This window comes from Aulonocara sp. 'chitande type north' Nkhata Bay, linkage group LG10 (assembly GCF_057382095.1).
Source record: "Aulonocara sp. 'chitande type north' Nkhata Bay isolate Kocher_YH1m ecotype deep benthic linkage group LG10, A_spYH_male_GT1.1, whole genome shotgun sequence".
NCBI classification, from domain to species: domain Eukaryota; kingdom Metazoa; phylum Chordata; class Actinopteri; order Cichliformes; family Cichlidae; genus Aulonocara; species Aulonocara sp. 'chitande type north' Nkhata Bay.
In genome coordinates, this window is record NC_141353.1 from 8627860 (window position 1) to 8651805 (window position 23946).

At 43.5% G+C, this 23946-nt stretch overlaps 1 protein-coding gene across 3 annotated transcripts; it reads left to right on the forward strand.

The window, feature by feature from the left end:
* Nucleotides 1-245: 245 nt before the first annotated feature.
* Nucleotides 246-18751, forward strand: oatx (organic anion transporter X). Of its 3 annotated transcripts, XM_086307409.1 has the most exons (16): nt 314-874; nt 1081-1194; nt 1300-1467; nt 1602-1675; nt 1757-1886; nt 1991-2094; nt 2171-2325; nt 2402-2570; nt 2666-2789; nt 2861-2976; nt 3145-3199; nt 3327-3486; nt 4332-4440; nt 11215-11293; nt 11381-11508; nt 18428-18751. In XM_086307409.1, the coding sequence occupies exons 2-16, from the start codon at nt 1168-1170 to the stop codon at nt 18513-18515; spliced, it is 1686 nt and encodes a 561-aa protein (XP_086163535.1). In that variant the 5' UTR covers nt 314-874; nt 1081-1167; the 3' UTR covers nt 18516-18751. The 3 variants fall into 3 exon arrangements, with proteins under 3 accessions (XP_086163537.1, XP_086163536.1, XP_086163535.1); XM_086307411.1 differs by lacking the exon at nt 18428-18751 and having other exon boundaries at nt 246-874; nt 4332-4415; nt 11381-11510; XM_086307410.1 differs by lacking the exon at nt 18428-18751 and having other exon boundaries at nt 247-874; nt 11219-11293; nt 11381-11510.
* Nucleotides 18752-23946: the final 5195 nt, after the last annotated feature.

Below are 23946 nucleotides of genomic sequence, written 5' to 3' on the forward strand. Positions count from 1 at the left end.
TAATAAATAGCTGGAAAAGAAACGTGTAGTTGTAGCAGTAAGAGTTTCAAGAGTTTTTGTGTGACTGAAGAAACATCTCACGCTGTGACCTCTGACCTGTGTCAGTCTTTCTGCAGCTTCATAAACACTGTAAAGTCGCCTGCTCTGCTGCGCCCTGATTGGGACACTGACACACGTGTCACAGCGTGTTCATGAGTTGCTGCCGCCACCATTCGGAAACCTGCTGAGATGATTGTTTGCAAAAACTGCTGGACAAATTCCAGCGAGAAGCTCAGTGAGGAGCGAGGACACGAAAACAGATGACTCCACGGGGGGGGGGACAAGTTTCCACAGTTTTCAGATGTTTTGAACACTTCCTGATGAACTGTTATGGACTTTTATTTTGAAATCACAACAGTATGACTAAGAGCCCCAATAAAGTATTTTATTTTGAAAATCTAAATGTCTAATCCTTCTAATTGTTGTCTAATTTTTGTGTTCTATCCAGTTTTTCTTTCTCGACTCGTTGAGATACAAACGTATTATTACTGATACATGATTATGTTCCTGTTCCTGATCTTCTGCTCCGGTCTTCCTGTTCTTTATTAAAATACTCGGGTCGCTGTCAGAGCACAGACCGCATTAGTTCTCTGATGGAGTGCTACAGTGTGATCGTTTCCTCCCTGCTGAAGGTGTCTATTTGGTTGGTGGTGATGTTGGTGGTGACTTTGACGATGTCGCCAGTGTCTCACAAACATTAACACAAACACAAAGTTAGGAAAATAGACAGTGTCCTAAAGTCACTGATTAATGTCCAGTCACTCATTTCCTCTCAGTCTGTCTTCTGCCTGCTCCGTCAGTCGCCCCTCCGTCAGCGGGCCGTCCGGCAGCCTCTGTAAGTACTCTGAGTAAATCCTCTTTCTGCCTCTGCATTCTCCTCAGCTGCAGACTGTAATCCTTTAAGAGCTCTTACCAGACTCCATGCAAATATTTCACAATTTTAAACTCGAGAAGAAACTCGGAGCAGTTGTTTTCATGTTTTTCACTCTTTGACCTTTGACCCAAACACCTGCTCAGGTCTGCTGTTTGGTTTCTTGTCAGGTTTGTTCTGATGGAACAAAAGTTCAGATCCTGAGAACACCTGGAAGCACCTGAAGATACCTGCTGCTATTTGTTGTTGTTGCTGAGATGGGATTCGCTGAGCTGCTGGATGAGGTGAGACACTTAAATTCCTCCTATGCAAGAAATAACTTCACTGTCCAGGTGTGTCATACAGGTGTGTAGGGTTAGGGTTAATGTGTTTCCTGTTGTTATGGCAAGGTTGGTGGGTTTGGCAGGTACCAGTGGATCCATGTGACCCTGATCAGTTTACCTGGTTTGCTGATGGCGAGTCAGAACCTGCTAAACAACTTTGTCTCTGGAGTCCCCACTCACTACTGCAGCATACCAGCCAATCACAGCTTGAGCAACCTGTCGCACCTTCACCAGGTGACCTGTCAGCCTGACTGTCTACCTGTCTGGGCATTTTAGTGCAGGCACTATGATCCCATTTCTTTAGTTTTCTCAATTTTACTTCCTTAAATCAATAAATCTGGATGGATGAATGTGATTGGTTGTTTCAGGTGGATGAGAAGCAGCTGCTGAAAATGTTTATCCCTCCTGATTCTTCAGGAAATAGACTGGCCCGCTGCAGGAGGTAAGGTTTTCTTCCTTCTCCTCAGTTGTTTAAATAATTAACCTGACCGTCACATCATTTCCTGTTGCACCTGTTGTCCAGGTATGCAAATCCTCAGTGGCAGCTGTTAGCTGCTAACAGTTCCACTAATGTTAGCCACCTAGAGACCGAAGACTGCATTGACGGATGGACCTTTGAGCAATCAGACTTTCTCGCCACCACCGTCTCCGAGGTAGCGGCAGGCACACGGCGAGCCTATTAGCGCGCATTGCCACAGATATGTTAATGAGGTCACTTGTCTCTTACCTATCAATCTCTCACCTGTGTGTGTCACAGTGGAGTCTGGTCTGCTCCCTCCGTCCTCTCAAACAAATGATTCAAACCATTTATATGGGTGGAGTTTTAACGGGAGCCATAGTCTACGGCAGCTTATCTGACAGGTGAGAGTTACCTGTGTATACCTGTTCATTGTCTCAGGTTAGCAGTGCAATCCGACTCCTTCTGTCTATCTCTCAGGTTTGGGAGGCGGTCCGTTCTGATTTGGTCATACCTGCAACTTGCTGTGCTTGGCTGTAGCTCCGCCCTTTCCCCCACATACTCCACCTACTGCATCTTCAGGTTTCTGAGTGGGATGGCGGTGTCTGGGGTCATCATTAACGGAGTTTCCCTAAGTACCCGTCTACCTGGTTCCTTATTTAACTGTCCACCTGGGCACTTGTCTGTCTTCCTAACTGAGTGTCTCCTCAGAGGTTGAGTGGATCACAACCAAGACGAGGACAGTAGTCGGCACACTCAGTTCCTTCTTCTTCACCTTTGGTCAAATGGTCCTGGCTGGGCTTGCATATTGGCTGAGAGACTGGAGGAAGCTGCAGATGGTTGTCTGTGCACCTAACTTCCTGTTCTTCGCCTACAGCTGGTCAGTCAGACTTAAAAAAAGGACAGTGATTGGTCAGGTGTTTCTCTCTGCTCTCCGATTGGTCAGGTAGTTCTCTCTGTGCTCTGATTGGTCAGGTGGTACTCAGAGTCAGCTCGATGGCTTGTTTTGAACCAGCGCTCTGAGGACGCATTGAAGAGTCTTCACCGAGTTGCTCGGATCAACGGGAAATCAGAGATGATCGATAAGATCACTGTTGAGGTAACCTGGCCACCTGTGTAAAAGTGCAATTTCTCCAATCAGATGCTGAGCTCTGTCCCATGTGACTGCAGGTGCTCCACTCTCACATGAAGAAAGAGATTGAGTCGGCTCGTTCAACATTCACGGTGTTCGACCTGCTGAGGACCCCGGGGATGAGACGCATCTCCATTTGTCTGATGGCCGTCTGGTCAGACATACACCAGCTCATATGCTCACCTGTCTCACCTGTTTACCTGTTTACCCATTTACCTGCTCTTCTGTTTACCTGCTTCTTCTATCTGTTTTATGTTTTTTTTATTAAATAAAATGAAGCTCCTGTATCCACCTGTACACCTGTGTACTCACCTCTGTGCAGGTTCTCTACTAGTTTTGCATACTATGGCCTGGCGATGGACCTCCAGAAGTTTGGGGTGAGCAACCCGATACCTGTCTTCCTACTTACCTGCTGAAGTTTCAGTACACCTGTTTAAACTTCTTCTCCCATCCTATTGGTTGGATCTACTGTACTTCCTTCCTATTGGTTGTTTGTTGTTGCAGGTGAGTATTTACCTGATGCAGATCATCTTTGGAGCTGTAGATATTCCCGCCAAACTGTTTGCATTGGGAATACTCAGTTACCTGGGGAGGCGGGTCTCTCAGGCAGTTTGTCTCTTCTTCTCTGCCGCCATCATCTTTGCCAACATCTTTGTCCCCACAGGTACATCCTAATCCTGATCCCCATTCTGAATCTATTTGAGACCCTGGCCCTGATTCTAATTCGGAAACTGATCCCAATCCGTATTCTGATCACAATCTTGATTTAGATCCTATTCCATATCCCCAAATTTATCATAACACTGATTTAGGATTGTGATCCCAAATCTCATTCTGATTCAACCCTGATCCTGATCCAGAATCTGATCCTGATGCAATCTGAACTGTAATCTTAATCCCGACTGTGATACTGCCCTGTTCCTGATTCTAATTTAGATCCCGATTCTAATTCCAATTTGAATTTTTTAAAAGAATCCTAATTCAAATCATGGTCCTGGATTCTGACAACGACCCAATCTGAATCGTGATTCGACCCTGATATGAACATAACCCCAATCCATTCCTATACCCTGTCCTGGATTTGATCATGACCCTGATCTTAATTAGGATCCCAGTCACAATCCTAATGCTGACTCTGATTTCAGTTCAGATTCTGATCCTGGTCTGAAACTGATTCTAATCCAGATCCTATTTCTGATCCTGAATATGAACCTGACTCCGACCCAGAGTCTAATTTTGGATTCTGATCTTTATCCTGATCTAAGTCCCAATCTCTATTGAAGTCTGGGTCTTGATTTTGACCCCGATCCTAATGTGGACCATGATCCCAATTCTAATTTCAATACTAATTCTAATTCCTACCCAAATCTTTGATTCTGGCACTGATCTAGGTCTTTAATTCTAACCCTAATTCTGACCCTATGTCCTGTCGTGAACCTGAACAAAATCCTGACCCTGCCTTGAATTCTGATCCTGGTCCTATTCCCAATCCCGTTTCTAACCCCACAGACATGCAGACTCTGAGGACCACGCTGGCCTGCCTGGGTAAAGCTTTCACCTCAGCCTCCTTCACCACCGTTTACCTGTACACCGGTGAGCTGTACCCAACTGTTATCAGGTGATTAAATAAAACCAATGGCTCATATTTAATATTAAATAATGTTAATTTACCTAACAAAAAACGCATATCTACAGGATCAAATTGCTGAAACAAATGATTAATGAGTTTGAGTAATATTCCTGTTCTGATGACTTCATAACCACTGGTCTGAATACTAAACATCGCAGCTAGGCCAGGGTCATGTGACTCATCTCAATAACTCACTGATAGGATGAGGCAGGGTCTCACAACGGTTTCACCCGAAACCCTTTTTCACACCTTGACTCGGGGGTCAGCAAGCTTTAAGACCCAAAGAGCCTTTTGGACCCGGTTTACACGGAAAAGAAAACTGGGAGCCGCAAATACTTTTTGACATCTAAAACAAAGATAACACTGCACACATGTAAAAAACAATGTAAGATAAGATAAGATAAGATAATAAAGTTCTATCTTATCTTATCTTATCTTACATTGTTTTTTACCGTTATGCTAAACAACTATAGTGTGTTGCTTATGAAATCCATGAAGTGCTACAAAGAAAATAAAATTTTATTTATGTAATGAACACATTTTGAACTCTTAAAAAATTATAACAAAAAAGAAAAACATCCAGGGGAAGGTCTCTTTTAAATTAATTAAAAAGATGAACTTAAATTTAGCAAACAAAGACTGAGCCGTCATCCTTGTATCCTTTTTGGGCTTTGACCTGAATTTTAAAAATAATTGGAAAAAAGCACTATGCTCCTAAAAAATGAATAATAAATATTTGCAAAATACCTGCATAAATATTTATTTTGCCTGGTTAATGTGTATGGTGGGGCGTGGTCTGCAGTGCTGCTGCAAGAGAGGTGGTCACACCTGCCTTAAAGTCGGTGCTCTCTCTGCTGTTGTGTTATGTGTCGGACTGTGTGCTGGAAATAAGACCAGCTGCATGCGCACAGCAACCGCGTGTGAAAAGTGGCCAATAAAGAGAAGCTGTAAAGCATGTTCATGTAAACATCGTTGGGTCTGCCATGATATAATAATAATAATAATAATAATAATAATAATAATAATAATAATAATAATAATAATAATAATAATAATAATAATGGATTGCATTTCTATAGCACTTTTCAATGGGACTTCTACTCCTGAACCTCTGAACATACTGGTAGGCCGTTCTCGTCAGAAGTAAATGCAAATGAATCTGCCCAGGCATCATTAAATGTTCTATTTTCCTCAGATATTTTTCTTTTCTTACATTTCTCCATACTTGGGCTACCTCGATAAATGCACGGCGTTTCGGCAGATATACCAGCTTCTGCGAGTGTGACTCTAATTTTGAGCAATGAAAAATAATAAAATATCATTTTATTTTTATATTTCAAGATCACGATAATCTTCCAATGTAGAACTACAAGTTAAAAAAAGAACGAACTCAAATAAAATACACTTCAGCTAAATACTTATAATTTATTTTCCCAAACCACGGAGCCGCAGTACAGGGAGTCCAGAATTATTAGGCAAATGAGTATTTTGTCCACATCATCCTCTTCATGCATGTTGTCTTACTCCAAACTGTGTAGGCTCGAAAGCCTACTACCATCCATCCATTCGCTTCCACTTATCCTTTTCAGGGTCGCGGGGGGCGCTGGAGCCTATCCCAGCTGTCATAGGGCGAGAGGCGGGGTACACCCTGGACAGGTCGCCAGTCTGTCGCAGGGCCAACACACAGGGACAAACAACCATTTGCACTCACATTCATTCGCACATTCACACCTAGTGACAATTTGGATTATCCAATTAACCTATCCCCACAAGCTGCATGTCTTTGGACGGTGGGAGGAAGCCGGAGTACCCGGAGGGAACCCACGCAAACACGGGGAGAACATGCAAACTCCACACAGAAAGACCCCGGCCTGATGTTGGAATTGAACTCAGGACCTTCTTGCTGTGCAGCAACAGTGCTAACCACCGTGCCACCATGCTGCCTACTACCAATTAAGCATATTAGGTGATGTGCATCTCTGTAATGAGAAGGGGTGTGGTCTAATGACATCAACACCCTATATCAGGTGTGCATAATTATTAGGCAACGTCCTTTCCTTTGGCAAAATGGGTCAAAAGAAGGACTTGACAGGCTCAGAAAAGTCAAAAATAGTGAGATATCTTGCAGAGGGATGCAGCAGTCTCAACATTGCAAAACTTCTGAAGCGTGATCATCGAACAATCAAGCGTTTCATTCAAAATAGTCAACAGGGTCGCAAGAAGCGTGTGGAAAAACCAAGGCGCAAAATAACTGCCCACGAACTGAGAAAAGTCAAGCGTGCAGCTGCCAAGATGCCACTTGCCACCAGTTTGGCCATATTTCAGAGCTGCAACATCACTGGAGTGCCCAAAAGCACAAGGTGTGCAATACTCAGAGACATGGCCAAGGTAAGAAAGGCTGAAAGACGACCACCACTGAACAAGACACACAAGCTGAAACGTCAAGACTGGGCCAAGAAATATCTCAAGACTGGTTTTTCTAAGGTTTTATGGACTGATGAAATGAGAGTGAGTCTTGATGGGCCAGATGGATGGGCCCGTGGCTGGATTGGTAAAGGGCAGAGAGCTCCAGTCCCACTCAGACGCCAGCAAGGTGGAGGTGGAGTACTGGTTTGGGCTGGTATCATCAAAGATGAGCTTGTGGGGCCTTTTCGGGTTGAGGATGGAGTCAAGCTCAACTCCCAGTCCTACTGCCAGTTTCTGGAAGACACCTTCTTCAAGCAGTGGTACAGGAAGAAGTCTGCATCCTTCAAGAAAAACATGATTTTCATGCAGGACAATGCTCCATCACACGCGTCCAAGTACTCCACAGCGTGGCTGCAAGAAAGGGTATAAAAGAAGAAAAACTAATGACATGGCCTCCTTGTTCACCTGATCTGAACCCCATTGAGAACCTGTGGTCCATCATCAAATGTGAGATTTACAAGGAGGGAAAACAGTACACCTCTCTGAACAGTGTCTGGGAGGCTGTGGTTGCTGCTGCACGCAATGTTGATGGTGAACAGATCAAAACACTGACAGAATCCATGGATGGCAGGCTTTTGAGTGTCCTTGCAAAGAAAGGTGGCTATATTGGTCGCTGATTTGTTTTTGTTTTTGAATGTCAGAAATGTATATTTGTGAATGTGGAGATGTTATATTGGTTTCACTGGTAAAAATCAATCATTGAAATGGGTATATATTTGTTTTTTGTTAAGTTGCCTAATAATTATGCACAGTAATAGTCACCTGCACACACAGATATCCCCCTAAAATAGCTCAAACTAAAAACAAACTAAAAACTACTTCCACAAACATTCAGCTTTGATATTAATGAGTTTTTTGGGTTCATTGAGAACATGGTTGTTGTTCAATAATAACATTATTCCTCAAAAATACAAGTTGCCTAATAATTCTGCACTCCCTGTATAAAGACTGAAGGGCCGCACGCTGATCAATAGTGGGTCCAGGACCATCTTAGGGGACACTCCCACGGGGCTTAAAAACTGGGATTCTCTAACATTTCATCTGAGAATTGAAGAAGCTTCTCAGTTGAAAGATCTTCAAGCAACTTAAAGAAGTCCAGACTGCGATGACCTGATGGCTGAGAACCTTCAGACATGTTGCCTTGCACTCTATAAACTAAATTACCAGCTGACGGGGGGAGAGCACTGTTGTTTTATTATTATTTAATGCTGACCTATGCTTCCTTATTTTTCTTACTGTGTGGAACTTTGACATTTTGAATAATAATTCAAAGTTATGTTACAAACAAGGGCAATACAAATTATTAACCTGCTGGCTGTTACCATCACACTGTTTCCATAGTCCACATTATGAAACTTAAATGAGTTATTATTACTATTATCTCTAAAGCACAGTGAAAATGACACAGTCTAAACTGTGTATAAAGTTTGTTTTTTCAGTGCAGGAATCAGACAAAAATGTGTTTCTGTTGTTGGGCTTGAACGGCAGAGTACTAAGTATGAAAATGTGTAATTCTCTTTTGGTTTTTAAATGGATGTGGTATCAGTTTTTATGAAGTTACATGTTTGTTTGTTTGCTGTTTAGTTTGTTGTTGTTTTTTCTGTTGTGGAGGGTAGAGTTGCTTTAATAATGAGAACACGGCGTAAGTGTTGCAGCCTGTTCAGTCACAAACTTTATATAAACGTTTTCACACTATCTGCGTAACGTGGTGATTGGTTAAAAATAAACATCAGCACGTTAAAGATGAGTGCACTGAGCTGTAATTACCAACGGCCAACGTGTGTTTATGAGTCTAATGCTGGTTAGCTTTTGGGATTAGCATGGAGCAGAGCTAGCATTAGCTTACGCAGGTGAACAAACCCTGCAGATGGTGACGCTCAGAACCGCGTGGACCTCCATAATTCACCTCAGTGTGTGAAGATAAGATAGAACTTTATTAATCCCTCGGGTGGGTCCTCTGGGAAATACGAACACACACGAACACACACGAACACACACACACTTCAAGTATTGAGTCTATTGCACTGTTGACTATTTACAAAAAGTATTGCACAAGGTATTGTACAGTGAGCTTAGTTGTCCCCCCCTCCTTTGTCCTCCTGTTTCCTGTTTCCCCTCCCTCTCCCCTCCAGAGAGGAGTTAAACAGTCTGATGGCGTGTGGGACAAAGGAGTTTTTAAGTCTGTTAGTTCTTGTCTTTGGGAGAAGCAACCTGTCACTGAACAGACTCTTCTGATTGTTAATGGCCGTGTGCAGAGGATGCCCAGCATTGTCCATAATGTCCATCAGTTTCTTTAATGTCCTTTTCTCTGCCACTGTCACCAGAGTGTCCAGCTTCATGCCGACCACAGAGCTAGCCTTCCTGATCAGTTTCTCCAGCCTGGATGAGTCCTTCTTTGCTGTGCTGCTCCCCCAGCACACCACAGCATAGAAAAGTACTCCAGCAACCACCGACTGGTAAAACATCCTCAGGAGCTTCCTGCAGATGTTAAAAGACCTCAGCCTCCTGAGGAAGTACAGTCGGCTTTGGCCTTTTTTAAACAGGTGCTCTGTGTTGCATGACCAGTCCAGTTTATTGTCCACCCACAGCCCGAGGTACTTGTTGACCACCTCCACCTCCTCCCCCTCTATCTGAACCGGCAGTGGACCTTCTCTGGACCCCCCGAAGTCCACAACCAGTTCCTTAGTCTTTGAGGTGTTGAGTTGCAGGTGGTTTGTGTGACTCCATGCGACAAAGTTCCTCACCAGACTTCTGTACTCCTCTTCCTGATCATCCCAGATACACCCCATGATGGCCGTGTCATCTGCAAACTTCTGAATGTGGCATAATTCAGAGTTGTAGCAGAAGTCAGAGGTGTACAGGGTGAAGAGAAGAGGGGACAGCACAGTTCCCTGTGGTGCTCCTGTGCTGCTGACCACAGTGTCAGACGTGATGTCCTTCAGCCTGACGTACTGTGGTCTGTCGGTGAGGTAGTCGGAGATCCAAGCCACCAGGCAGGGGTCCACCTCCATCCTGTTCAGTTTTTCCTGAAGCATACAGGGCCGGATGGTATTAAAGGCACTGGAAAAGTCAAGAAACAGTATCCTGACCGTGCCTTTTCCCCCATCCAGGTGTGAGTGGGCTCTGTGTAGGAGGTACAGGATGGCATCCTCCACTCCGACACCCGCCTTGTATGCAAACTGTAGTGGGTCCTGGGCATGTTGTACCTGTGGTCGGAGGAGGTTGAGGAAGAGTCGCTCTAGAGTCTTCATAAGATGTGACGTCAGTGCCACCGGTCGGAAGTCATTCAGCTCATTGGGCCGGTTCCTTTTGGGGACCGGGACGATGCAGGATGTCTTCCATAGGGCGGGCACTCTCCCCAGTCGCAGACTGAGGTTGAAGACTCGTTGTAGCGGCTCCCCAAGTTCAGCAGCACACGCCTTTAGCATCCTAGGACACACCTTGTCTGGGCCTGCTGCCTTTCTGGGGCGAAGCTTCCTCAGTTGTCTCCTGACCTGATCCACTGTGACACTGGGAGATGTTTGGGAGGAGGGGAGGGGGGGAGATGTCTTGCTGCTGAGAGAGGGATTGGAGGAGGGGGTGTCATGGTGTCAGGAAGGGGGGGAAGCGAGGGAGGTAGGAGAGTGGGGATTGGACTCTGTAGTGAAGGTGAGGGTGAGGGTGGGGGGGTTGTGGGCCGGTCAAACCTGTTGAAGAAGTTGTTGAGTTCGTTTGCCTTCTCCACAGTCCCCCCCACTGTGCTTTTCTTGGTGTTGTGGCCTGTGATGGTTTTCACACCATTCCAGACCTCCCTCATATTGTTCCTCTCCAACTTCTGCTCCACCTTCCTCCTGTAGGTGTCCTTTGCTTCCCTCAGGCAGCGTTTCACCTCCCGCTGTGCTGCTTTCATCTCCTCCTTCACTTTGCTCCTGAAAGCCTTCTTCTTCATGTTGAGGACAGCTTTGACTTCCTGTGTTACCCACGGTTTGTTATTAGGATAACACCGTACCGTCTTAGCAGGGGCGACTGTGTCCACACAAAAGTTGAGGTAGTCTGTAAGACAGTGTGTCGCCCCCTCTATGTCCTCACCATGTGGGCTCAGGAGCACATCCCAGTCTGTGGTGTCATAGCAGTCTCTCAGAGCGACTCTCCTCTGTTAGCATAATGCCAAACATAAGAAGCTTATCAGAATTCTTCTTACTCTGATAAGCTAAATGATTTGTTTCCTTGCTACATCATGTCATTTCCTGTTTGCATGTCTGTTTTATGTCATACGTAAAAACATTTAGATCATGTGATGTGTGCCTGTGCTTTCAGGCAGACGGGAATGGGCTTCGTCTCCACCATGGCAAGAATTGGCAGCATGGCAGCGCCCGCCGTCCTCATCCTAGATGAAGTAATGTCACTAATCTAACCGTCCTTTGAATATGATCGAGGTCATCAATACAGGCAAACACTTTACTGATGGGACGACATTTCCCAGGTACTCCCTGCTCTGCCTAGCTTGGTGTACGGTGGCTCGGCCGTGCTCGCCGGCTGCTTCGCCTGCTTCCTGCCAGAGACGCTCAACGTGCCGCTGCCTGACACCATCGAGGACGTGGAGGCCAGGTGGTAAGCTACCGGCTATCTGCTAGCTTTACCAGAGCCACCTTCAGGGATCACAGAAAGTGTCTGGGATATTTTCCTGAAACTGCTGGATAAACAGGCACTCACTCAAGAACGAGATCGCACAGCGCTCTTTGTTGCACTTGCCGCAAGGGAAGTAGCTGCCTCCGAACTACTTCAACTAGCTTCCCTCTGCAGGCTGCTTTTATTGGTTACGCTCATGAGTATGCATTTTACAACTACATGTGACATTCCTGAGCAGGCATATCTGAACAACATCAGTGTCTGTATTCTGTGTGTGTGTCTTCCTGCCACACAATATATGCTCACAACTGTTAACCACATTTCCTGGTTATCCAAAGGCCATCTCCCCACACCCGTATACGGCTTAACTTTAATGGTTCACCATATACAAGCGTAGGCGAGCCCCTAAATAGCTGGGAGTGACCATCCCTCAGAATGTGCCTGTAGTTAAACAGCTACAGCTGATTACCTCCTCCAGCATCATAGAATATCTAACCACGCAGTTTAAGGCACGGTTTACACATTTAAGTGCAACAATGGCAACATTTAACAATTTCAATCTAACAGAAGGGAGCTAAGATTAACCACAGAACAGAGCTAGAAACATAGAAATGTACTTAAAGGTGACAGACCTAGAACTTAAATCCCTTCATAAACCCAAAATAAATCACAAACCCACCAAACTCAAACACTGAGTCACAGGAACCATGACCGATTCTTCAGTCTTCTATATCTGCTGTTCACATTCAAATGTTTGTATTAACAGTTCTTTAACCTTCTCCTGAACACAGTTATTATTTCAGACATGCAAATATAAGTGAAATAACAAGAGGAAAAACAAATCAAGTTTTCATGTATATATCTATGTCTGCACATAAAAGCAGCAGGATGAAGTTTACACTTTTCCTGTTCCCACCCCCTATTTCAAATTTCATTGCTTTCAAATCCATAATTAACATTAATGGATCCATACATGTTTCACTATGTACAAGTGCAACACATGAACATACACAAATAAAACAATTTTCAGCACGTAAACAAAAACAACAACAAACTACATGTTTACATCAACTAAGCGCCCTGTGTTTAACTTAATCTCTGAGCGTATTTCACATATATGTGACAAACACCTGAATGAACACTTCATCCTGGAGTACTCTGACAATGACCTATAAAAATGAGGACACAATGAGACGACTCAGTCACTGACAGGAAGATTTCCTATATTCATGCATTTATTCTTTTTAAACAGGCGTGTGAGTTTTATGTACTTTTCTTGATCTCACCTGTGCAGGTGTTGCACACACTAACTCCTCTGATACTGTGATATTTTACATTTGTCCTTCAGGTCAGGAGTATTCGGTCTCATTGTGGGGCAAAGACTTATTTGCTGCTTTGTACACTGTGCAGTTCTGAGGGCGACCAAATCTTTAAATTTGAGAATATCTAATTTGACAAAAAGTGGATTTGATGGTTCTCTTGCAGTAGTTTTATTTTTCATCCCTATTACTCTCTTTTGCAGAATCAGGGCTTGCCACAGTTGCACTGGTGCGCCTAACTTTTTTCTTAGGCGCACCGGCACAAAAGTTAGGCGCACCCAAATTTTTAAACCGCATCTCTTTACACCGCAGTTTTACATGTGCACTTTATTGGGGGAATTGCTGTCCATACAGACAATACTGATTTATAAATGATTCACTAACAATCTTGTCAACACAAAGTTCTTTATTTGGAGCACATTTCTACCAGACAGATAAGTTAAAAAGTGCTTGTGCTTAAAGTGCTTTGGCTCTCTTAATGATCACATCGGCTCCTCTGACGACCTGTTTGCTGCTGCCTGCCGCTGAAAGGCAGCGGGGGGAGGGGACACTTGGGCATTCATCGCAGCATATAATGTGTTTCTGGACACACTGCTGCTTTTTCAGCGTTCAAAGATTGATGGCTCTGTGTCAGAGCTGGCTGTGAACTTCAGACGGATCAGGCCTTAACAAAAAAGTTATCAATCGTTCTTTTCATCTTCTCTTGTTACCCACAGCTACATCCACTCTGTCAGGCCTAGGCTGCTCACTGGGGCTGGGTACCATCACTGATTTCTACAATCCATTTGATTCGATTCAGTTTTGCCTCAGACAGTCAGAAATATTAATATTCTGATCATTTATGAGCACTGATACATGTGAGACTTCATCAGAGGCGTGAGCATCACAGCAGAGGCCTTTGTGTCAAAGTAACTGAGAATAAAACAGAAAAACATGAAGCAGATTTTCCTGGCCTGGATTTTTATAGCAGATAACCTTAAAAATATTCTGCAATTTTGCATAGTTTGAAAAAGTTTAAATTTTAATGTACAACATGAATAGCAGCGGCCCCCAAACTGATCCTTGTGGAACCCCGCACACAATTTTGACTTTATGGCATTTATTTGGGTAAATTGTTTACGGTTTTTAAGGTAACCCATGATAATGCCCCCTCACTGACCCCACATGTACATAGTTTAAGTTAAAGATTGTGATCAACGGTATCAAATGCTTTTTTTAAATCTAAAAAATTCTGACAGCATATTCTTTGTTTCCAATAGCAATTGTTACTGTATGTATAAACTGCATTAAGGCACGTGTTGTGGTCCTTTTGGGTCAGAATCCATACTGCTGTTCATATAGTGCATTGTTTTTTTGATAAAGTCATATAATCTATTGTAAAATATTTTTTCCAGTATCTTAGAGAACTGCAGTAGTAGAGAGATGGGCCGATAGTTTGTGAGAAGATGTTTATCTCCAGCTTTATATATTATATGCTACCTTTGCGATTTTCATCTTATCAGGGAATAAGCCACTTTGTAATGGCAGATTACAAATGTAGGTAAATGGTTTCACAATACATCCAATAATATCTTTAATTAAGTCCATATTAATACCACCACAGTCGATTTCTTGGAGTTAAAAGATGTAACTATATCAATAATTTGCTCTTCATCTACACCCCTCATTAACATTGAGTTTGCTACATTAATAGTTTTAGGAGGGTGTCCAGTTTTTAAAGTTTCTTTAGCCAAGCCAGGGCCAACATCAAGAAAAAAGTAATTAAAACCATTTATGTCACTAGTCGTTGTATTTTGCATGAATGGAACATGGAGAACATGAACTGCTCTTCTGGCTTCTCTTGCCTACTCCTCGCTGCTAGAGACCTGGCAGCTCTTTGCATAGCCGAGCCAGATTTGGCCCGAGGGAAGAAGCAGCTGAGACCCTCAGTATGTCTTGAAGATGATCATCAGTAGTTCTGGACCTGTACTTGGACTTACTGAAGTCCAAGGTGGAGAAGAGCTTTTCGCACAAGTATGTGCTCCCAAAAAGGCACATGGTCTGCTTGAATATTCGGGAAAGCCGAGGGAAACTAGGGCTCAATCCTCTCAAAGGTTGCCCAAGCTGCTTTTCCACTCACCTCCCTGAACTTCACTTTGAGTTCAGAGTTGCACTGCAGCTCAATGATTCCTCCATTTGAAGAACAGAAGAGGCATCTTGCACATCAAAGGAGAAGGGGTCCGCAAAAATGTGAAATGTGGCTCTGTTTGTCTTGAAGTCAGCAAATCTGTGATCAAATTCCTCCTGTAGCCTCAAAATGACATCAACATACTTTTTTTCCTGCATCCACGAGTGCCTTGCATGCTGGGAGATGGCAAAGGTTTGTCTGAGAGAGCTGAGCTTTCCAGAGCGCAGGTTTGTGGAGAATGCTCTCACGTTGGCAGCACTGACAAGTTGCCCCTGGCCTTGTAACGTCTTGTTCAGTGCATTAAGCTCATGTGTCATATCAACAAGAAAAGCTGAGTCCATGAGCCATTTGGGATCAGTTAGCACAGGAACACTAACTCCATCCTTCTCCATGAAGGCTTCACTTCTGCTCTCAACTCAAAAAGTCTCTTTAATACATTTCCCCTGCTGAGCCAACGTACCTCAGTGAAGTCGAGCACATCCCCATATTCTGACTCCATTTCCTCTAAAAAAAGCTCAGAACCTTTGGTGCTGTAAGCCCCTGGATCTGATTTGGTTGATGCATTTCACAACAGTTTTAACTCTTCCAGTTTTATTTGAAGTGCCACCAGTCCATGTTTCCTCCCTGTCATTGATGACGCTCCATCTGTTGTTATTCCAACAAACCTCTTCCATGGCAAATCTCAATGGCATCACACAGCTTGTAAATATCTGCTGAGCGGTGGTCTGGCCATGCATTGGAATTACTGTGAGCAGCTCCTCCATCACTTCAAAACTGTCATCAACACCACGGACATACATTGGGAGCTGGGCAGTGTCGGTGATGTCTGTGGTCTCATCAAGAGCGACTGAGTATACACTGAAACATTTGGCTTTCTCACACAGTTGGTCATAAATGTCACTTGACAGGTCAGAAATGCGATCTGCTGCGGTGTTGGCAGAAAGGCTGATGTTGCTAAGCTGACCTTTCTTTCCCGGACAGACTATATTTGCAGCCTGCAATATGCACTTTTAGACAAATCCCCCTTCTGTGAATGGCTTTCCTGCTTTAGCAATCATCTCACTGACCACGTGGCTCCGACTGCTGCCTGCTGCATTATTCTCTTTGGTTGCTTTCTTGAAGAAATCTTGCTGCCTCAGTAGATCTGTTTTAAGACTGGCAACCCGGTTCGCTCTCTCATCTCCCTGGTATTTTGCATCCACCTCAGCATGTCTAGTTGTGTGATGACATTTCAAACTGTATTCCTTGTGCAGCGCAACTTTCTCTGTGCAAATAAGACACGTCGGGGTGCCCCTGAACTCAAAGAAACATTGCATTTCCCACTTTTCCTGAAATTGTTGGTGCTCATCACCAACCTTTCTGTCATGTTTGGGCTGTGTGGCAGGCAGGAATGGACCTAAACGCAAACTCACAGGAATGGAACTTAAACTCAAAAGCACAGCTTTTATGGTGGGAAACAGATCATACAAACAATACAAAACTAAACTGGGAAAAACTAATTATAATGTGCACAAGGAGACACAGGGAGAATCACACACATGGGATGATGCGACACGGAAGAGAGGGAGGCTTTGACATCAATACACAGAAGGTGATGAGGGAAGTGGAAGCACACGGGGATCACAGCTGAGGATAATTACACGCGACAGGACGGGAAAGACACAAAGTGAAGGTGCTGACACCAGACACAAACCTTCAACACAACACGGGACGTACACAGAGGCAACCTGGAGAGGGAGAGAGAACAAGGAGCAGCACATGACGGGGTGAGGAAAACACGGAGCGCAGGGCACCAGAACTAACATCACAATATAAACACAGTTACACAAAGGGAGACACAGAGGGCAACTACATGATAGCGAGCGCAAAAAAGGCTGCTCATGGACTGTTATCCTGTTGTTACAGGAGAAAGAAGCAGAAATGACACTGTGACACATAACAAATCAGCTGTTGTTCAATTAAATTTTATTTATATAGCGCCAAATCACAACATAAGTCGCCTCAAGGCGCTTCATAGATACAGAGAAAAGCCCAACAATCATATGACCCCCTATGAGCAAGCACTTTGGCAACAGTGGGAAGGAAAAACTCCCTTTTAACAGGAAGAAACCTCCGGCAGAACCAGGCTCAGGGAGGGGTGTTGTTGATGTTTTTTGTTTTGACTACTTTTACATTATATTGCAATATATGTAATGTTCATGTGTGAGGCAATGTAAACAGAGTGATGTAAATAAAAAACATCGACCCACACATTACGGTACGACCCTATAATTAGTCCGGGTTACCGCGTCGCTATGTGACTGCAGAGTAAATTAGGCTGCATCCTTACTTTTCTTTTATGGCGCAGCTTACTTATATAAATATATATATGTACAATGTCCCGCCGGGCAGCAACTTGAAAAACAACTTTTTTGAAGTGTTGTGAACGCAGCACGCTGGGGCGAATGTCCGCGTGTGCCGAAACGAGGCAGTCAGCCAGGCACAGAAAAGAAAACAGTCCAGGGCAACGCTGTTGTACGTTTCACTCAATGAGAAATGTTTCTCTGCTTGCATCAAGTCCCGCCGATGTCCCGCCCCCGAGATCCATATCCCACCGTGATTGGTAGGTTCGTTCAGCTCCACACACAACACTGTAAAGTGTCTTACATATCAAACTCGTGGGCCGCACTAACATTAAATTTGCATATTAAGGCGGGGGCCAGTTGTGGCCCCTGACACAGACAATACAAAAGGTGACACGTGGATAAAAATGTAAGCTTAAAAAAACAAAACAAGCATTGATCAACAGAAGGCCTGTTTAAACAGAAAAGTTTTAATTGCTTTTTAAAAGAATCCACATTGTCAACCAAATGTAGTTGTGGTGGTAGACTGTTCCACAGACTTAAAGGCTCCGCCCCCTTTAGTCTTCAGAATGTTCCTTAAATGAAAGAAACAGTAGATGCTAGAAAGCCAATCAGAAGCCTGGGTTAAGCACTAGACTAGATTGGACAGCCTACCCAGCTGATGAGGCTTAAAGGACATATGCAGCTGAATGTCATCGGGATAGAAATGAAATAATGTCACTAAAAGATTGAATGATGCCAGCTAAAGGAAGCGTGTAAAAAGAAAACAATAATGGACCCAAAACTGAGCCCTGTGGAACAGGTTAGGTTAGGGACGCAATGATAGAGGTCAATCTGATGAGTTTTCAAACCCAAAGGACCATCTCTCTCCATTTACTCCATTATTAACGCGAACTTGTGTGAAAAAGTACATTCCAGTTCTGGTACCTAAATTAGCTTCAGTGGCTGTGTTAGCATCACTAGCTGTGTTAGGTTAATTAGCTGCGATGCTAACATCCTACTGTTGCTCTCTCATAGACTGATCGATCACCTGATAATTAAAGATGAGTAATCACATGTCTGTCTTTGTAAAGGTCTGGCAGACGCAGCGCCTCACAGCAGGAGTGCGTGGCTTTAAAGGAGCTCAAGGAAGCAGAAGAAAGTGGCCTCAATGCGCTCTGACCAACAAGACGCTGCCACATCACACCATCAGGACCAATCAAAAGGGGACTGACTGTTGACCAATCAGGTGTTTTTAAGATACAGACCAATGAAGATATCTAGAGTAAATTAACTGGTGATTATTGATTGAGCTCATGTAATTGATCAGATCAGAACAGCAGACAGTGATAATGATCAATAATTAATAACACTCTCATTACTGTTGTATTGAACCATCATTAATAAAGATGTTAATCTGCTCCTGAGTTTTGACTATCAGGCTTCAGGAATGAGCTCCTGTGTGGGAAGCTCTTCCTCATCAATATAAATTTAATATAAGAATATTGATTAGCTGGCACTCAGGAAGAAAGCTGCCAGCTTTGTACACCAGCACTGCTGGGTAAGATAAAGTTTTTACTACAGGGCAAAAAAAGATCCATTTGATCCACTCTGACTGCTCACCTGAGCTAAACTAATTTGGAAATGGAAGTGGTTCTTATATAGTGTAAGAAGCTTTATTCAACTTATTCAACCTCAAGCTCTTTTTCTATGCTTACGTGTTCTCTATGTAACAGTGACACTGTGATGCATCCATCGCAGAGAAACCCGGGGTTAGGATCTTGCCCAAAGATATTTGGCATGCAGACTTGAGCAATCAAAGATCAACACACAAACCTCCTAATTAGTTGATGACCTGCTCTACTTCCTGAGCTACAACCACAAAAGCCATCATCAGTGGAGCTGTGATAGCACAGGTCAGCATGGCAACAGGTAAACAAAGAGCAAAGTGTCCATGAAGACGTCAAACCGTGACATTCATTGAGTTTAACCTGACTGGACAAAACACCCCTGAAAAGTGTGCAACAGGCAGGTGATGAGGGTGGTGGAGGTGTTGGTCAGACCCCCTGAGACTGAGTCAGGTGGTCAGGTTCAAACTGTACCTTTTAAAAGTGTACTGGCTGAATCTCAATGTGTGAAATCATAATCGAATGTAATCAGATTACTTTCAGACTGTCTGCAGCTGTTTTAAAAGCTTAGGGTTGATAAAGATAAGATAAGATACCTTTATTAGTCCCGCAAGGGGAAATTTCATAATTAGCCATAATTTCATGAGGCTGCCGACCTATTGCACGCAATGGCGGCGCCATCTTACCCTCCGACCACACATACACACATACATGACACAAAACATCACATGGGGAAGACAGGTCAGAGAGGTATAACAATGGAAAATGCACCACACGAGGAAAGATAAGGAGAAAAAATAACTCCCCCCAGACTGAGCTCCAACAGGGAGACCGGTAGTGATGTGCGATACCACTGATTTCTTTTCTGATCCGATACCAAGTAATATTCAGGGTGGCATCGACGATACTGATCCGATACCGATACTTTGTACAAAAACTTATTTTAGTTATTGTATCTCAAATTATAGCATCATAATGATTACAGGACATCAGATTACTTGTTCTTATCACTTAATAATGCAAAGTTCATCATATAGAAATAAAAAACCTGAAGTTGTGCCTATTTGAACACCTTGCCTGCCTGCAGCACTAAAGGACTCCGTGAGAGACGTCTGTCTCGCCCCAGCAGCACCTGTCCTTCTCCTCCTCTTCAGTTCGCCTCAACATAAGCTCGTCATATTCTGTGATATGATTTACTCTGTGTCTGACAAATTTGTGGTGTTGCCACAACATCTCACTTTCTTGCCACATGTATCACAAACTACGTTTGTGGATGTAAAATACGTCCGCACATGACTCCATTTACGCTCAGCCATTGTTGTGAGTGCGCACACCAAGGGGCTGCGACACATTTATACATTTCGCACATGTCTATGAAAGGCGGAAGAGGAAGTAGTTCCTTCCAATGTAGACAATCCGAATGAAATAGGTTCTTTCCACTGTGTTCCTGTTAATGATAAACTACAAATTTACCCTAAATTACTAAAATATCGATATTTTAATGTGAGAATCGATTCTAGTCCTGACAGGGACTAGAAAGAGAGAGCAGATTTCTCCTGTTTTGGCTTCCTGTTAAATCCAGAATTCAAAATCCTGCTCCTCACATACAAGGTCTTAAATAATCAGGCCCCATCTTATCTTAATGACCTTGTAGTACCATATCACCCTATTAGAGCACTTCGCTCTCGCTCTGCAGGCCTACTTGTTGTTCCTAGAGTATTTAAAAGTAGAATGGGAGGGAGAGCCTTCAGTTTTCAGGCCCCTCTTCTGTGGAACCAGCTTCCAGTTTGGATTCAGGAGACAGACACTATCTCTACTTTCAAGATTAGGCTTCAAACTTTCCTTTGAAAGGGCGATCGTGGCTCAAGAGTTAGGAGTTCGCCTTGTAATCGGAAGGTTGCCGGTTCGAGCCCTGGCTTGGACAGTCTCGGTCGTTGTGTCCTTGGGCAAGACACTTCACCCGTTGCCTACTGGTGGTGGTCAGAGGGCCCGGTGGCGCCAGTGTCCGGCAGCCTCGCCTCTGTCAGTGCGCCCCAGGGTGGCTGTGGCTACAATGTAGCTGCCATCACCAGTGTGCGAATGTGTGTGTGAATTGGTGGGTGACTGGATATGTAAAGCGCTATATAAATACAGGCCATTTACCATTTTTGCTAAAGCATATAGTTAGGGCTGGACCAGGTGACCCTGAATCCTCGCTTAGTTATGCTGCAATAGACGTAGGCTGCTGGGGATTCCCATGATGCACTGGGTGTTTCTTCTTCACTCACTGTATTAACAGACCTCTCTGCATTGAATCATATCTGTTATTAATCTCTGTCTCTCTTCCACAGCATGTCTGTATCCTGTCTTCCTTCTCTCACCCCAACCAATCACAGCAGATGGCCCCGCCCCTCCCTGAGCCTGGTTCTGCTGGAGGTTTCTTCCTGTTAAAAGGGAGTTTTTCCTTCCCACTGTCGCCAAAGTGCTTGTTCATAGGGGTTATTTGATTGTTGGGTTTTTCTCTGTATGTGTTATTGTAGGGTCTACCTTACAATATAAAGCGTCTTGAGGCGACTGTTGTGGGGTTTGGCGCTGTGTAAATAAAACTGAATTGAATAATTCCACACCAGCCTATCAATCAACCAAACACCCAGACAGACGTTTAACTCATTTGAAAGCCTGATGCTTAGCCTTGTCCATCCCAGCTGTAAAACTCAAAAACCAGTCTTATTCGTTATCATTTATTGTTTACCTGGGCCTTACACAGTCTCTGTCTGATTTCTCAGACTTTTTATCTGATTTAGTGCTCAGCTCAGATAAAATAATTATTGTGGGTGAATGGTACTCATGGCCATTGATCAGTGGTTGTTGATCAATGGTCATGAGAATTTGCATACTAATGATCAAGGAACTGACCTCCCAGCCCATTGTTCCATCAGTGGGGCTGGTTTCAGTAATTTTGGAAATGTACTGTTTATAAGATTGGAACCCTGCAGTCAACTGAGACTGAAGAAGTCACCTAGATGAGTGACGAAATGTTTCTCCCACTGAAAACGCTACGTCCAGATGAACAGAATCAACCTTTGGAGTGTTGACCATAATATCCTATTAGCGCGATTAGAACATGCTGTAGGTATTACAGGTACTGCACTGCAGTGGTTTGTATCATATCTATCTAATAGACTCCAGTTTGTGCATGTAAATGGAGAGTCCTCTTCACACACTGAGGTTAATTATGGAGTTGCACAGGGTTCAGTGCTAGGACCAATTCTGTTTACATTATACATGCTTACCCTAGGCAGTATCATCAGGAGGCATAACATAAGTTTGGATTCAGGAGACAGACACTATCTCTACATTTAAAATTGGGCTTCAAACTTTCCTTTTTGCTAAAGCATATAGTTAGGGCTGGATCAGGTGACCCTGAATCCTCCTTTAGTTATGCTGCAGTAGCTCTAGGCTACTGGGGTCTTCCTACACAGTAAAAAATGGAATGTCAGTATTTTAGAGGAAACCTATTTTAACCTCGATAGAGCACTTAAAACTCAGGAGTAAATCAGCTCTAATAGTGGAGTTAAAAGTCAGTGTAAAGTGAAGATTTAATTCCACACAGTATTATGATTAGTACCAGTCTACAGGTGTGGGCAGGCTCAGAGCTGTGACCCACGTGGACTTTTCCCTGGTGAGGTGTCACAGTCAGGTAAGTTAACATTCCCATACTGGTAACATCGTTTAATAGGTATTTTTCCACTAAATAGCTCTTTATAGTTTCACTGATGTCGTGTGAGAACATGTTAGCAGCATATACTCATCAGTTTAAAGATATTGTCGAGTAGCTACATGCTGACTGTTTCTAACAGTTCAGATGTTTATCTTTTCATTCAATTTCACCTTTTAAATGTTATCTATGTATTTATTCTAAATGCTGCTGACATAATATTATTTCCACATGTCCAATGGCATAGTTTTAACAGCTAAATTACTGCTTTGTTCATTAGATGACACGATAAATGCTGCTACTGTAACCTGTAGCTTTGGGTTTCCTTCCATCATATAGGTTAGAGCGGCGGTCTCCAACCTTTTTTGCGCCACGGACCGGTTTATGCCCGACAATATTTTCACGGACCGGCCTTTAAGGTGTCGCGGATAAATACAACAAAATAAAACTAGTACCGGTACCGAAAAAAAGAAGATTTATTCATAACACACGTGAAAAGACCCAGGAAAACCGAGTTAACGATAAAAACGATAACAAAATAACGCTGAAAACCGATAAAACCCTGAAAACCACATATTTCACACCTGAGCCTCAACTCTCGCGGCCCGGTACCAAACGACTCACGGACCGGTACCGGTCTGAGGCCCGGGGGTTGGGGACCGCTGGGTTAGAGCACAGATTTATCACAGGATCAATATGAAAACTTGACACCCCAGAGAAATAAAAATGAAGTATTAAAGAATCAGAATCAGAATACTTTATTCATCCCGAGGGAAATTAGGGTTACAGCAGGCAGCACGCTAATGGCGCATGCGCACTTACAAAGGAACCTTCTGACCAACTTTACACAAACATCACATTGGGCAGACATGTCAGAAGGTAGGCTGATAGGAAAAAACAACGAAAATACACTACATGAGGTAAGAGGAGGAGAAAAAAAACTCCACTCAGACTGAGCTCCTAGTGGGAGAACAGTTTGATAACAGAAAAAACACCTCAGCACAAAAGCACATGACTATCAATACACCATAGAAACACAAGACAAGCAACGTGTAATCAGATTACTCGGAACAGTGTCAATATGTAATATTTTCACATATTTCATTGTTAATTTTAACACTAAACTGAGTAGAATTGACCCCGAAAGATAAATGTTACAGTCATTTAGGACCAAAGGTTATCTGACAGACTTCACATCAACGGTCCTAGTGTGAAACTGTCACAGTGTGTGATGCTCAGAGTGTGTCTTCTTCACGCTCTCATGTTAGTTTCACTTAATATGAATCTG